Consider the following 17859-nt stretch of genomic DNA (forward strand, 5'->3'; position numbering starts at 1 on the left):
TGATAATTAGAGCAATCAGTTAGTACAACACTCTTTCAACCAAATTTAAAGTAGGAATAAATATCTTTTATTCAGTGGTAAACATTCTGTATTTATGCCAATACATTGTACAATGTGATAAGTAACTCTCAGCAGATTAACTGTGTATTGTAGATGTGAATGAGTAGGCATTGGAACTGTAGACTGTATTTATTCATGTGAAACCCAACAGTTGTAGTGGCTAATCATGAAAATTACTGGTGCATGAATTGTCCATATAAAAGTTGTTATAATGGCTCTTGCTGAAAGGTTGCTCACAGTCTGTGACTTCAGCCTACTAAAATTGGGCTTCCCAATGCAAAGAATGATATTGTTTTTTGAAGTAGATTGTATGAACAGTGATTCCTCACCATAAAATTATTTTTATCAACTCATTATATTTTATCTCTACTTTGATATCACAAGAATCTTCTTTATATTATTTTATATTTTTATGTCCTATCATAGGAGCTAACATTTTTTTAGGTCACAATCACTAAAATGAGAAATCAGAATTTATTAATGTTTACAATGGTTGCTGGATATTAGTAAAAGGTTCTTAAAGGCAAGCTACATGCTGTATATACTCATGTACAAGTTGAGTTGAAATGCAAATAACATAGACCCTGATCTGCAATTGCATAATGTTGTGACAGGATCAGGGTGGGTCTGAATTGTTTCTTATTCTGATTACTTGTAAAAAAATCCTGCTCAGTCCCAGATCTGCCAGCACATTATGCAATGGCAGATCTGGATCTGTGCAGTTTGCAGTTGGGCTCGACTTATAAGTGAGTATATACAGTAATTAGTGATTCAGTTTTGCATTTTAGATAGAGACTGTTGTTTTTAAATGAGGTTGTTAATTAATACAGATTTGTTAGATGTCTTTAAAAAAAATTAGTGAACATTGATCTTAAAACTTTTTTCTTGTTGCTTGGTGTCTAATTAGTGACATTAGAACACACTTTAGTTCCCTTAATTAACCCAGTTTTGTCTGCCTTAACATCATTAGAGGAATAAAACAATTTAATAGATGTTTTAAATGTAAATCCATTTATCAGATGATTGGGATTTTTAAAAAATGTTAAGTGGGAAATTGTTTGAATTAATTGATATGAGGTTCGACTACACTTAAAAGATTAGTTTTACATGATCAGGTTAATTTTTGCCTGGTTTTATCAGGCATAGTTTTGTGAGATAACTTTTGAAATTTGTTGAGTTAATTTTTTATTACTATTTGTTGGTATCTTATATATAATATATGTTGTAAATAAATGTTAAGAAATGATCGTGCACGTTTTTTTATGGCAACATTTGACAGAACTTTGTTCTCTGACAATGTTCACAGCCAACCATGATTGCTGGCATGAATTTGTGCACAGTCTGCCATGATTTGAATGTGTGAATGGGAAAAAGTTTTATCAATGTATTTTGATTAATTTTTATTCTAGGTGATTGTGATGCTGGCTTTTTCTGCCAGGGAGGCTCTGACAGCCGAGCACCATCAAATGCGACAACAAAATATCCCAACAATGGCCCCTGTCCTGTGGGAAACTATTGTCCCAGTGGGACAACATATTGGGTCAAATGTCCAGCTGGAACAATTCGTAATAACACAGGTAAGATTTTTGTGTGAAATACTTTACTTTCCATTAAAGGCAAAACAGTGGCCAATGATTTGCATGGTTCCAGAGTTTATGACTGTTACACAATTCACTGTAATGATGAGGCACTAAGGAATTTAACACAATTATGTATCATACATTAAGTTAAGGTCGTATTATAAATTGAGTCACTAAGAAGTTTAACACAGTTATTATAATAAATTAAGCTTTAGTTGTATTATAAATTGAGTCACTAATGAGTTCAACACAATTATTATAATAAATGAAGCTATAACCTTATTGTAAATTGAGTGCAAATCAGTATCTTTGGAGCAAAATTTCAAGCATACTCAAAATCAGAAATTGTGTTGTCCATATTGCATAGCCACACACACAAAATTACGATTTGGTACAAAATAAAATAAAACATTTAGACTGTGCAGGATTTTTAAACATTTAGACAGTGCTGGATTTTTAATCATTTAGACTGTGCTGGATTTTCAAACATTTAGACAGTGCTGGATTTTTAATCATTTAGACTGTGCTGGATTTTTAAACTTTCAGACTGTGCTGGATTTTGAAACATTTAGACTGTGCTGGATTCTGAAAAATTTAGATTGTGTTGGGTTTTGAAACATTTAGACTGTGCTGGATTTTGAAGCATTTAGACTGTGCTTGATTTTTAAACTTTTAGACAATGCTAGATTTTAAAACATTTAGACTGCTGGAATTTTAAACATTTAGACTGTGATGGATTTGTAAACATTCAGACTGTGCTGGATTTTTAAGCATTTAGACTGCTAGATTTTGAAACACTTAGACTGTGCTGGATTTTTAAACATTTAGACTGTGCTGGATTTTGAAACATTTAGACAGTGCTGGATTTTGAAACATTTGGACTGCTGGATTTTTAAGCATTTAGGCTGTGCTGGATTTTTAAACATTTAGACTGTGCTGGTTTTTTAAACATTTAGACTGCTGAATTTTGAAACATTTAGACTGCTGGATTTTGAAACATTTAGACTGTGCTGGATTTTGAAACATTTAGACCGTGCTGGATTTTAAACATTTAGACTGCTGGATTTTTAAACATTTGGACTTCTGAATTTAGAAACATTTAGACTGCTGCATTTTGAAACATCTAGACTATGCTGGATTTTGAAACATTTAGACTGTGCTGGATTCTGAAACATTTAGAATGTTCTGGGTTTTGAAACATTTAGACTGTGCTGGATTTTGAAGCATTTATACAATGCTAGATTTTAAAACATTTAGACTGCTGGAGTTTGAAACATTTAGACTGTGCTGGATTTTGAAACATTTAGACTGTGCTGGATTTTGAAACATTTAGACTGTGTTGGATTTTGAAACATTTAGACTGTGCTGAGTTTTGAAACATTAAGACAGTGCTGGATTTTGAAACATTTAGACTGTGTTGGATTTTGAAACATTTAGACTGTGCTGGATTTTGAAACATTAAGACTGTTATGGATTTTGAAACATTTAGACTATGCTGAATTTTTAAACATTTAGACTGTGCTGGTTTTTTAAACATTAGGCTATGCTGGATTTTTAAACTTTTAAACTGTGCTGGATTTTGAAACATTTAGACTGTGCTAGATTTTGAGATACTTAGACAGCTGGATTTTGAAACATTTAGACTGTGCTAGATTTTGAGATACTTAGACTGCTGGATTTTGAAACATTTAGACTGCTGGATTTTTAAACATTTAAATTATGTTGGATTTTTAAACATTTAGACTGCTGGATTTTGAAACGTTTAGACTGCTGGATTTTTAAACATTTAGACTGTGCTAGATTACATTTAAACTATGTTTGATTTTTGAAAATTTAGACTGTGCTGGGTTTTGAAACATTTAGACTGTGATGGATTTGTAAACATTTAGACTGTGATGGAGTTTGAAACATTTAGACTCTGCTGGGTTTTGAAACATTTAGACTGTGCTGGATTTTTAAACATTTAGACTGTGCTGGATTTTGAAATATTTAGACTGTGATGGGTTTGAAACATTTAGAGTGTGCTGGATTTTGAAACATTTAGACTATGCTGGATTTTTAAACATTTAGACTGTGCTGGATTTTTAAACATTTAGACTGTGCTGGATTTTTAAACATTTATACAGTATATACATACCATATTTTCATTATTATGTCAAATCCATCTGTAAACAACATAGACTTTTTTCTACTCTTGTATAATGTGATCAGATCAGGGTCAAGGTTTTTTTGTTCTACTGATATCTCCAAACAAACTGCACAGACCCAGATCTGATGGTGCTTTATGCAGTGGCAGATCTGGGTCTGTGCAGTTTACAGTTGGATGTGACTTACAAGTGAGTATGAATGGTATATTATCATCGTAATGTTTATTAACAGTATGTGCTTTTAGTCTGTACTGAATGAAATATATGTTTTAACTGCAATCCTATAGTGAAGCTGCCCTCACAGACACCTCTTTTTAAAGAACATGTGCTGAAAAAGACAAATCTATACAGTTACCTTTTATTGTATCCAGCTTGTCACAAAGAAAGGGAAAACATTTAATTGGACATGTCTGTTCATCTTTCTATCCTTCAATCTGTGTTTTTTTCCATCCATCCCACTTTCATTTCGACACAGTAACTGCCTTAATTACCACTGGAAAACCAAATTTGGTATAGGGTCAGATACTGATGAGACCTTCAGTTTGATTTTCAGCATTCCAAGTCTTCATTTAACAGAGTTATAGTCCGTAATTGTCAAACCCAAACACTTTCATTTCTGCACAATAACTCCTTAAATTATTACAATAATTTATTAAGTTTTAGTTTAGGATCAGCATAGCACAGCTTTTACTTGTCGACTATCAGCTTAGTGCACTCTATGGATCAGCCCAGAATACACTTTATTGTTGGGGTCAGTCTAGCACCAATTATACTTGAGCTGGGATCAGCCCAGAATACACTTTATTGTTGGGATCAGTCTAGCACCAATTATACTTGAGCTGGGATCAGCCCAGAATACACTTTATTGTTGGGATCAGTCCAGCACCAATCCTTTATTTTCTTAATGCAAGCATGTATTCAGTTTTTCCTTGTACAATTCTGTGTTTTTTGTTGTGCATAAAATGAGATTTAACCAGATTCAGTATGCAGCTTGGCATTGATAAGACCTTGACTGAGTTTGATTGACCTTGACTAAGTTTGATTGACCTTGACTGAGTTTGATTGTTGGCTTTCTGAATCTTTTGTGTTACAGAGTTATAGCCCATGCTACTCAGACCCACCAACAATTGTTATGCACAGTAAACCCATTATTTTAGTTTTGGATTTAAATAAAAATGTATAGGCAGCTTGATATCACTGAAGTCAATGAGAAGCAGGGGATATAATTTCTGGACTTTTGTTGTTAATTTGTTTATCATTTTTACTGCATTATGAAGGATGCCTACCATAAAACTGAGATCTTTTGTTACTCTGAGTATCCTTTACTGTCTGGTTTCACTATATTTAATAATGTATTTTTCTCTGTGATTTTCAGGTGCCAAATCCCCAGGTGACTGTTACTCTTGCCCTGGAGGAAAGTATTGTGCATACGATGGACAGATTGAGGCAACTGGAAATTGCTCACGAGGTTTCTATTGCCCAGATGGTGAGAACAACACCTCTCCCAATCCAGCCAAGTTTATATGCCCAGCTGGTTACTACTGCCCTGAGGGCTCTGCCATACCACTCAGTTGTGAAGCAGGATATTACCAGACAGATGAGGGCCAATGGGAATGTGATCCTTGCACAGCAGGCTATTACTGTGAGAATGGTTCATCTCCAGAAAGAAAAGACTGCCCAGCCTATCACTACTGCCCAGCAGGTGCGTCAGCTTTTTCTACTTTCTTCTCTTCAGTTTATGGTTTTGAGACATTTAAATCTTCCTTGTTAGGTCATATGATGCTACTGTCTGAAAACTGTCTGAAAAGGACTGTCATGAAATAAGGCTAATTTCATGTGGCTTCTGACTGTTTTCTTCTAGGTGGCTACTTTGTACACTGGTAATGTTTACATCTGTATTTTGTGGATACATTAGGATTGTTAGATGATTTTGTGTTGTGTCATATATGAACATTTATTAAAGAAAAATAATTTGCATGTTGTTCATTGACCTGAAATGTAAAGTTACTCAGGGTTAGACTAATAGCACATGTACTTGGAGTCAACCCTAACTAACAGTATGTGTACTCGGAGTCAACACTAACTAATAGCACATGTACTTGGAGTGAACACTAATTACACATGCACTTGGAGTCAACCCTAACTAATAGCACATGTACTTGGAGTGAACACTAATTACACATGCACTTGGAGTCAATCCTAACTAATAGCACATGTACTTTGAGTCAACCCTAACTAATAGGACATGTACTTGGAGTAAACCCTAATAGGACATGTACTTGGAGTCAACCCTAATACGACATGTACTTGGAGTGAATGCTAACTAATTACACATGTACTTGAAGTCAACCATAACTAATAGCACATGAACTTGGAGTCAACCATAACTAACAGCACATGTACTTGGAGTCAACCCTAATAGGACATGTACTTGGAGTCAACCCTAACTAATAAGACATGTACTTGGAGTCAACCCTAACTAATAGGACATGTACTTGGAGTCAACATTAACTAATAGGACATGTACTTGGAGTCAACCCTAACTAATAGGACATGTACTCAGAGTCAACCCTAACTAATAGGACATGTACATGACTTTGCAGGTAATCTAATTTACCAACCTTCATCATCTTTTGATTAATTCAAAATAAAATCAGTTAATAAATTAATGATTTACAACCTAATGAACATGTAAATGTATCACATTAAAAATCATAGTTTACAAAATGAAGTGAATGATATGAGCTTGCTTCAAGGTGTGACACATTCTGTCGGTTATTGTCAAATCTAGGTCTTACAAAGTGAATTATACAGATATTACCAAATTACTTAAACACACTTCAAGGTGTGACATGTTCCGTTGGTTATTTGTTGTCATTTCTCCTTTCCAATAGGTCCTTAAAATGTAAACACACATGATGTAAATTAATTGGGGTTTGGTCATGTAGACTGTAGAAGCTGAACAACAGTTTTATGCTTGAATGAGGAATTATTAAATCTCAGCATTAAACAACACTCCAGGCCTCCCTCCAGGCATGCATGCAGAAAGTGTGCAAATTGATTGATGTCTCCTAAGACAGTTTTCTGTGTCCTTAGAATAAGATCATCTGAAAGCTTTGTTTTCTTTAAATAAATTCTAATCTTTGTCTCATTTTAAATGTTCAGTATTTGATGCTGGAATTCCTAATTATTGTACATACTCACAATTCCAGTTCAACTGCACAGACCCAGATCTGACATCGCATATTGTACAGGAAGATGTGGGTCTATGCAATTTGTTAGAAGTAATCAGTAAAACAAACAACATAGACCCTAGTATGCTAGCACTTTATGTGATGGCAGATCAGGGTCTAAGTTGGTTATAGTTGGGCTCAACTTATATCAGTAAGCAAGTATATATTGTAAATCAGCATTAGATACCCATAAACTCACCTGTTTACACCTGTAATTGTTGTCATCTTTATAACATTATAAAACTATATGGAATGATGGACAGATGAACTTTGAATTAAAACCATTATTTGAATAACAGTAGTTACAGAAGTATATACATGGATGAATTCATGGAGAACCATCCTGCAAACTAGGACATTAACTAAATAGCTTCAACAGTTCATATAGTACCCATGTATAAACTGACCGACATTACACAATCGTTGATGTTTGAGGTGAAGTCTTCATAATGAAATATTTTGAGAAAATTTATTGGAAATTAATCGGTTGAGTGAATTGGGGACATAATGCCAATGCTGTGGATCTGCCTGGGGGACCTGTGGATCTGCCTGGGGGATAAGATGCCTAAAAATGCAACAGCCATAAATGCCTGTAGAGAAAGTGAAGTGAATGTAGACTGTCAGTGTGAGGGGTCAGGTTGACTTAGAGAAGTAAATATGCATATAAGATGTTAACGTAAAAGCATGGGTGGAGGGTGAGACAAATGTTATAGAACTGCAGGCAGTCACTGGGATGGCAGAGAATAAGCAAATAAAATACATACATTCTCAACTTGTATTAATTTAACTGCTGTCTGCTGGGCCTTTGCAGGAAAAACAGCCCACATGTCTAATTGGCTAAGCTACAGTTTATAGAAATGTAGTGCTCATGTGTGATGAAATGGATCTTATTATAGTAAACATTGACATGTCACTGACCATACAGCTTGGAATCTCCTAGCGTACTGGCTTTAATCCATTCATTGTGTAAACATCAATTCCAGTTTATAAACATTTTCAAAAACCCTTTTTTGCTATCATTTTACAAAAGTTCAGGCTATTTTTCATATTACCCCAAGTTAGGAAATATATGTCTCTGTTGTTACTAATTTTAAAAAGCAAAATCTCGGAACCCTTTCTCTACTATTTTACATTTAGTCTTATCAGATGCTTCTTCATCTTTTCTTACAGTTTATTTGCTCCAGTTTACAGGAGTTTATTATTTTCATTATTTCCAAATTATCTTTTCAAAATAGCCAAAAACTTTCCCAATATTGAAAATCTACTTGCTCTCTTGAAAAGTATTTGTTGTATGAAAAAATTGCTATTTTGAAATAAGAACAAGATTTTCATTTTTTAAAAAGAATTTTGGAAGTAATGAAAATAATTGTCTTAATGGAGGTAATACCATACCAGTTATTTGTACATTCTTTGAGTAATTGAATACAGATTTACTAATCCAACATATTTCTATTTTCCAGGTACCAAGACTCCCATTCTCTGTCCCAATGGGACATACACGCAGTTTAACACTACCAAGCTGCAGTCAGCCAGTGATTGTCTCCCTTGTGAAGCAGGAGTTTATTGCAGGTATGTTATTAATGTAGAAAAAATGGGTTGTGTTGGTTCTGGTGGAGACTCAGATTAGAAAAAAAGAGAAGCAAAAATTTGGGCCACCAATTGGATGCTGTCATCTTTTTTAGTATGCCTCTGATTTTGGTCATGGATCTCACAAAATCAGTATTACAAAAATTCTTTTCTTGCTACAAAATGTACTGCATGAACTAAGTTCTTGGTGGTTGATAATCATTTACAGTTTGGTTTCACTGCTCCAAATGTACATTTTTATGTATTATTTGATATTGTCTTGTTAGAACATGTTGATATAATTTGATGTCACATAAAATGGGATTCTTGTATTAATCCCCCTGCGGACTCATGGATGTACTATAGGCCCAATGTGGCAAGAGATAACTGTTGAAGGCAACTTATTTGTCCTGGTTCATGACTTGTGATGATGCTGAGAAGGTTTTGTTTTAGCCTTTTATAGAGTGTGGTTTATATCTGAGAAATTGGACTTTGTATATTTGAGGATTTAATTTCTGTTGACTCTCCAGACCTGCCACTTATCCCCAATTTACTCTGGATCATTCTGGCTTTTTTTAATAAAAAAATCCAAAAATCCTTATTTTCTGAGTTTTTACCCAAATTCATGGTTTTTAAGAATGCCAATTTTTTAAAATATAAATACCTTTTGATTCATGATGACTGCAAAGAGAGCAAAAGTGATGCAGAAATTCAATGAGGAATACTGTGCAACCACTGAATTCAGTCACTGCAAATATCAGCACCATTAAAATGATCAATAGATAAAAATATTTTCTGGGTAGCCTGATCAATTGAAAATTGTAATACCAACCCCAATGACCTTCTGCAAAAAAAATTCTGTTTTAAAAAAGGGGAGGGGGTGTTAATTAGGGAGCATATAGTATATAGTTGCAAAAACTGATCCTGATTTCTTTCTCCAAATCACAATTTCTTTTCCTTTGACATCCTGATTTTCATTCCACTCAAGTAGGCAGGTCTGTATATCATTGTTTTTGCCAGTCTTTCTGGGGGAATCTAAACTTACTTATCATCATTTAGCCAGAATTGTGTTAATGTTTCCTGAAACTCTATACAACCCTATTACAACAAACTCTATACAACCCTAGTACAACAAACTCTATACATACAACCCTAGCACAACAAACTCTATACATACAACCCTAGTACAACAAACTCTATAATACACTAGTACAACACACTCTATACAGCCCTAGTACAACAAACTCTATACATACAACCCTAGTACAACAAACTCTATACAACCCTAGTACAACAAACTCCAAACAACCCTAGTACAACAAACTCTATACATACAACCCTAGTACAACAAACTCTATACCACCCTAGTACAACAAACTCTATACAGCCCTAGTACAACAAACTCTATACATACAACCCTAGTACAACAAACTCTATAGAACCCTAGTACAACAAACTCTATACAACCCATAACAACAAACTCTAAACAACCCTAGTACAACAAACTCTATACCACCCTAGTACAACAAACTCTATACAACCCTAGTACAACAAACTTTATACATACAACCCTAGTACAACAAACTCTATAGAACCCTAGTACAACAAACTCTATAGAACCCTAGTACAACAAACTCTAGAACCCTAGTACAACAAACTCTATACAACCCTAGCACAACAAGCTTTATACAACCCTAGTACAACAAACTCTATACATACAACCCTAGTACAACAAACTCTTGCAGAATTGTCCTTTAGAATATGTAGAGCTTATAGTTGGGTGTCCATAATCCAGCAATCTGATTTGATAAGACAGACAAAGTCTATTTGTGTCACACACTCATGATTAAGCCTGTAGTTTTCAAGTAGAAACATTTGTAAGAATCTAAAGTCAATTTTGCGTTTGTTCTGGAAGACATCACAAAGAACAATTTCTAAAAAGATCAAAATTCCATCTCCTCCTGAGGATGGCAGTTATTTATGGCTAAATCAGGCATCTGGATATGTGAATGGCAGTTATTTATGGTCAAATCAGGCATCTGAATCTTAGACTGGGGAAGAAGGTTGTGATTATTCATCATCTGGGATTGAAACAAAAATTAAATATGCTCACATGTTTCAAGCAAATGGTTTGAGAAATGACCATTCCTTTCAAACAATAATAAAGGATTGATGTTTGCCAAGTAAAACAAGAATACAGTGATCCCCCTCACCAGTGGACACCTCTACAAGGCCAGTTTTCTTCGCACTGACAAGTTTGTGTACAAAAGTACCTGTCATGGGCGGCCATCCCTCTGACTTGGCAAGTGGCCATCATCTTAGACCAAAAATGTGAAATTTATGCCTCACAAATGGCCAAACTTTGTTTTAATACGTGTCCAGAAGCAGTATTTAATTCATACAATAAGATAAGTAATCTGATTATCTCTACCAATGTATGTTTCATGGTGTCAAGTTTTCAATACTGAAGTAAATGTTGACTAAAGTACATTATAACATATACCACTATGGTTATCATTATCTAGGGACACCAACATTTACAGGAAATGGGCTCGACAATGTTGTGATAGCATTTTGGCATTCGAACAGCTATTGAGGTTTTCTCTTTGATCATTATGACTGGACGTAATTGTCAAGATCATTACATGGTCAACATGGGCTAAATATAGATTTTGTGGATTCACACACAAAGAGAAATTATCCTTGAACAAAAAAGGGTACCAGACAAAGACTGAAAATCACATGACAGTACATGTATCACTTCCTTCAAAAACAAGGCATTTCAACTACTCTACAAAATTTTTTGTCGTTATCATTAAATTGCAGTATTGTACAATTAGCAACATGGAAATTAATTTAGAAGAAAAAAACAAAAGTTATTGGACTCAACAACATTAGAGGGAGTTTCAGAGTGCTTGCCGAAAAATTTAAAGATTCAAATAAACAGCACAGTAACTGTTAAGGAGAATATTCTGCAGTAGTGAATATGGAGTAAATTTAAAGATTCCAAATGGCAAGCGATGTTTGTGCCCAGATTTTAAAGATGTTTTGAATGCGCAGGGCCAATTGCATCTTATGCCTAGAAATCAAGAACTATTAATGTATGTTGACTTGAAATACACTTATACTTAAGGAGAACCTTTCAATAAATAATATTACTTTTAAATAAAGATAATAAATGCTTTGAAATTACATGTAGCTTTCTTACTACATATACATATACTTGTCACAAATATAGTCCCCCTCAGGAAAGGCCACCTGTCTTATATGGCCACTTGCCCAGTGTAAAAGGGGTGGCTGTATAAGAGGGAGAGTATTGTAATGTATTCACAACAGGCTGTACAAATTACCAAACTTTTACCATTGAAAGATGAATAACTGACAACTTAGATAATGTTATGTTTGTAAGTAAATGTGTGACATGGTATAATATTATAGAGATATATACTGAGTATTGAGCAATTTTATTAGATTTTTTATTTTAAAAAACTATTTGGCCCCACTGTTTGCAGGTTTGGTTCTCTTTTTTCAGTGAAGGAGTTGTCACTATTTTTGAAAATTTCTAGAAGCAACACTTTATCCCATTTTATGGATACCTCCATATAATGGACACCCGTTCAAAGCAGCCAGATTGGGGATTCTAAATGAAATGCTTCTATAGTGTTTACCTATCTAAAGTGGACAACAGTGGTTTTTGGTAAAGAAAATTGTTTTCGGTCAACAGTTGCTTATAATGGACATGACCTAACACATGCAGATTTGACAGTCTTGGAGCATGATTCAGGTAGATTTGTAAAGTCCAGCTTGTTTTGAAAGTTAACTACTCAGTGGACAATCGCCATTTTTTACATGGTCCCATTACATCCCAGGTTCACTAAGCTTTGATTTCATAACTGATTTGGTCAATAGATTAAAGGTCAAAATTGCTGATGGAAGCATGAAAGATGGTTTTCACACAATAACATTAGTTCTACATCATGGACCTAGCCCATATTTTGTGGATAGTTTGCACTTAGAAAAAAGAAGAAGCCTTTTGGCTTCAGGTTAAATTAAAAACCCCAAAGGTCAAGGTCACTCATACTGAAAGAAGAAAATAGTTTCTGTGCAAAGATGTCAGTTATTTGTATGCAGGACTATTAAGCATGGGGCAAGTACATGATGTGCCATCTTGTCAACATGTTATGTAATACTAAGAGTAACAATTTTATGTAACACTGAAAGCAACAACTTTATATAACACTGAGATTAACAACTTTATGTAATACTGAGAGGAATACCTTTATGTAATACTGAGAAGAAAAACTTTATGCAACACTGAGATTAAAAACTTTATGTAACACTGAGATTAACAACTTTATGTAATACTGAGAGGAACAACTTTATGTAATACTGAGAGGAACACCTTTATGTAATACTGAGAAGAAAAACTTTATGTAACACTTAGATTAAAAACTTTATGTAACACTGAGAATAACAGTTTTATGTAACATTGAGAGTAACAGCTATATTTAACACTGAGAGTAACAACTGTACAAGCTTTGTATGCAGGACTATTAAACATGGGGCAAGTACATGACATGCCATTTTGTTAACATGTTATGTAATACTAAGAGTAACAACTTTATGTAACACTGAGATTAACAGCTTTATGTAACACTGAGAGTAGCAGCATTATGTAACACTGAGATTTAACAACTTTATGTAACACAGAGTAGCAGCATTATGTAACACTGAGATTAACAGCATTATGTAACACAGAGATTAACAGCATTATGTAACACAGAGTAGCAGCATTATGTAACACAGAGATTAACAGCATTATGTAACACTGAGAGTAGCAGCATTATGTAACATTGAGAGTAGCAGCATTATGTAACACTGAGATTAACAGCATTATGTAACACAGAGTAGCAACATTATGTAACACTGAGAGTAGCAACATTATGTAACACTGCGAATAACAATTTTATGTAACAATGAGAGTAACAACTTTATGTAACACTGAGAGTAAAAAAATTTGTAACACTGAGAGTAACAGCTATATTTAACAGAGAGTAACAACTTTACAAGCTTTAAAGCATACCAAGAGTATTTACTCAAAATATAAAGGATACCTGTCTATATAGTACTATGTTGTCATATTCCTTAACTGTCCTTTACTTACAGGTTTTGCAGGACTTAAATTTGTTAATTCAGAAAAGATTCTTGTTTGCCCCACAATTTTTGGTTAGCATCAACCATAAAGTCCATGAAATTTTTTTCTCTCATGTAAATAAAGTATTCCCAATATTTTCTAAAATTTATAGTATTTTCCATAATTTATATGTATGATTTATGTGTAATTTATATGTGTAATGTATATATATGTAATTTATATGTGTAATGTATATATATGTAATTTATATGTGTAATGTATCATTTCAGGGCTGGCCAAATCCAGGCCAACTGTTCTGCAGGATATTTCTGTAAGTCCGGGGCTAAAGGAGACATGCCAACTGTCACTTCCAACTTCAGCACATGTACAACGGGTGATGAGTGTGCAGGTCCATGTCCAACAGGAAATTACTGTCCAGAAGGTGTTACACTGCCCATTCCATGTGAAGACAACACTTACCGGAATTCGACTGGGGCAGCGCAAAAGACTGACTGTACTGCATGTCCACCTGGATATATCTGTGGCCCTGGTAAGTTCATGTGGTTTTCATAGTAATGGTTGCATTAGTAACAGTAACCATAGTGACAGGCAGTAAATATGTATGTAATATTGAATGGAAGTATTGAATAATGAGCAACACATTACATTTGTATGTTGAGAATGCTGCTTTAAACTATCAGTCCTATCATTATCACACAGTACTTTTCATAAATCTATTTGTTGTTTTTCAGGAACAACCACCCCCACCCCATGCAAACCTGGCTACTATTGTGAAGGTGGAAATGGGACAATTCCCTGCCCCAAGAACACCTACAGGCCCACCCCTGGTGCAGCATATGTCTCAGACTGTATTGCTTGTCCATCAGGATATATCTGCAATAGTACAGGTATAGTATTTCCAACCATAATGTCATTGCTGAGTTTCCTGTCAATTCACAGTACTAAACAAAGAAGTACACATTATCAAACTTTATACTAACTTAAGATGTAATACCAATATACTTTAAAACTCACTGACATGGTAGTTAAACAGTAAAATTTTTGGACTTTTTGCTTAGTTTAAGAAAGAAAAAAGAAACAGGGATCATGGTCAAGTTTGAAAATTATTTCATTGTTATATTCATTTTTACTGTAAATTGAGTGAAAAATGTGTATTTTTCATAATCTTATTCTTAGGTGTGTGACCTGCCATCATTGTTCTAAGTGTCCAGACCCTCCAGTTTTAAAGATACAATATTTTCTAAATTTATTTTAAATTTCAATAGTACCTAAAATTTCCAGACACCTTGAACATTTTTTTAAGCTGACGGAAAAAAAGAATTAAAAGTTGGAGTATAGATTAAGGAGCATTTTAAATCTTCTCAAAAACATGTAATTTAATAAAAGACCATTATGTCTTGAAACTGCTTTGATTTCCCGATTCATGGTCTTATCTTTTACTCTCTCAGAGGGCCAGAGACTGACAGGTCTGAAGAGTTTTATTTCATTTTATCTAAACATTTTAAATTTTGTGAACTTGAGTGCAGAGAGGGACATACAAATGTTACTTACAGACAGTACACTAAATATAGTAGGTTGAGGAACTTGAATAGCAACATAGTCCAATTTATCAAACTTACATTGTGGCGTTATTGTCTTCTGTCAGCACATGCATTCCAACTAATTTGGCACAATGTACGACGTGGCTGCATCGAGTCTACAGACAAGATAAACGACATGTATCTTTAAACAAATTTTAAACAATGACAGAAGTTATTTCCATGGTCAATTTTTTTGATGTAAAAGATACACAGATACCAAAATTATTTTGATAATTGTTGAATAGAAATTACAATGCAAGATGTACAAGTTATTTCACCATACTTAATTTGTTTCACATACTGTTATTACATCTAAATATTGTACAAATATCTAGCACAATAATAAAGTTGTAACATAGTCTTTGAAATATTAATCTTATATGATAGTGTAATTTTAGGCAACTATGATTTAGGCAGTTTCCTGATTCAAGCATAATTTGCAATGCATTATTCATAACTAACATTATTCACAGCAGTTGAGGTTGAAGTATATGTAAATTTCATCAAATAATTGGAAAATGATTATGTTAGAAGACATGTACAACATTTGTGAATGACTTTTATCTTTTCCTAGGTTTGACAGATTACACACTATATGCTTGCCCAGTGGGCTACTTCTGTCCAGCAGGACAAGATCCAAAGCTTTGCCCAGCTGGTCGTATGAGGGATACACCTGGAGCAGGAAACTGGACTGATTGCCCACTCTGTCGACCAGGATACTATTGTCCTAATGATACTGTCAACACGCAAGGCATTCCCTGCAAAGAGAAATTCAAATGCCCAGAGGGTGCTTCCGAAGAAATTGACTGCGATTCTGGCTACTATTGCAATGGCACCACTGGAGTTCCACCTATTTGCCCTGCTGGCTACTACTGTCCGAATGCCACAGATATCTTCATACCATGTCAATACCCATACTACTGCCCCAAGGGCAGTAACATGACATTGAAATGTGACCTTGGATACCAGGCAGTAGATCATGCAGGCATACGATATTCTATTAGTGCATCCTGCCGTCTTTGCCCACCAGGTACTTATGGTAATGCCACTGATAGATCAAAATGTGAGACATGTCCTGCAGGGTACTATTGCCCAGCAGGCACTGGGCACGGAGATACAAATCCATGCCCTATTGGTTCATATTGCCCACTTGGATCTGACGAGCCAACACTGTGTAGCCCAGGAAAATATGGCAAGAAAATACGGGCTGAGGGACCTAGTGACTGCTATGATTGTCCAGCAAACTATTACCAGAACCTGTATGGACAGACAGATTGTCGTCCATGCGGAAGTTCATCCTACTCACTTGCAGGCAGTGGGTCCTGTACTTGCACTGGGAAATACAGAAACTTCCAATATTCTGATGGTTATTGTGTATGTCAACATGGCTACATCTATTATGATGAAGTGGATTTTAAGCGATCCGAAGAAAATGGAGGTGAAGATTGTCAGCAGATTGTTGATGACCGCTGTTCCACAGATGAGGCACGGCATGCCAGCACAAGGAAGTGTGTAAATCCAAAAACATATGACTGCTCTGCAGCATGCCCAGATTCATCTGGATCCTTCAACATTGATCTTGGAAGGTTTGTCACTTTTTATATTACCGTTACAAAAGTTACATATTGTAAGAGGCTTAAGTTGGCATCCATCTTTTGTTTGGCTTCAGGGATTTGTTTGTTTTGGTTCTAAATCCATTTTGAATAAGTTGATTTTCATCATATATTGCATACAACAGGGACCATTTAAGGTATTAATTGATTTTATAGCAGGCTTCAGCCTGTCTTCAGAAGTCATTTCTTTGAGCTGACACACAATTTGCCTGATAAAGACAGTTGGCTACTCAATCAGTCAATTCATATCCTGGATGAATTTGTTCCTTTTAATTTTGTTGATTTGGCCAGTTAATCAGACAAAATTAAAAGAAACATTTAAATTTGGGATATCAGTTTTTGTTTTTATAAATTCTAGATGTCAGTGTAGTACTTACATTGATCCAGACACCATATGTAACACAAGCTGCCGGCTTCAAGCACCATCTATAAAGGGACAACTAAAGACAGATGGAACTTTTGAATTGACTGTCACAGACTCCAGTGGAAACTCAGTCAAGAAGGTAAGTCTAATTTTGCTTTCAGGTTTTTACAGCAATTTTGTGTATTTATTTTTTTATCTGGAAAATTCAAAAACCTATCAGTAAAAGGATAAAAAAGAAAATGTATTTTTTTACATAAAATTTTCTTGTTAAAAAACATAATAAATTTGTAATATTAATCATCCTGAACAAGAGAGGAACAATGTACATGTATGTGAAGGATGTTTTTTTTTCTGGAGAAGAGTAACATATATTGACTCTGCTAAAGTTCACTGATTGAAATGATAAAAAACCGACAGCCACATATATCTAAAACCTCCATTTTAAGATTTCTATTCTTTTGTCCTGATTCAGTCATGGCCAGGTACATGTCATTTCAGCATATTAAGTTAAAATATGTATAAAATTAAAGAATTGTGTCATGTGTCCTTATTTGCAGGCTA

General features: G+C 34.6%; 1 protein-coding gene across 1 annotated transcript in view; it reads left to right on the forward strand.

Moving 5' to 3' along the window:
* LOC149802037 (uncharacterized) overlaps positions 1-17859 on the forward strand; it is a 316208-nt gene that overhangs the window by 298105 nt on the left and 244 nt on the right. The window contains exons 81-87 of the mRNA XM_089956881.1: positions 1470-1637; positions 5163-5489; positions 8481-8589; positions 14011-14270; positions 14473-14628; positions 15896-16907; positions 17293-17437. Coding sequence (XP_089813007.1) covers positions 1470-1637; positions 5163-5489; positions 8481-8589; positions 14011-14270; positions 14473-14628; positions 15896-16907; positions 17293-17437 — 2177 coding nt within the window. The remainder of the gene's footprint in view (positions 1-1469; positions 1638-5162; positions 5490-8480; positions 8590-14010; positions 14271-14472; positions 14629-15895; positions 16908-17292; positions 17438-17859) is intronic.

The sequence above is a fragment of the Sinohyriopsis cumingii genome, chromosome 4 (assembly GCF_028554795.1).
Source record: "Sinohyriopsis cumingii isolate HCF-2022 chromosome 4, ASM2855479v2, whole genome shotgun sequence".
Classification (NCBI taxonomy): Eukaryota; Metazoa; Mollusca; class Bivalvia; order Unionida; family Unionidae; genus Sinohyriopsis; species Sinohyriopsis cumingii.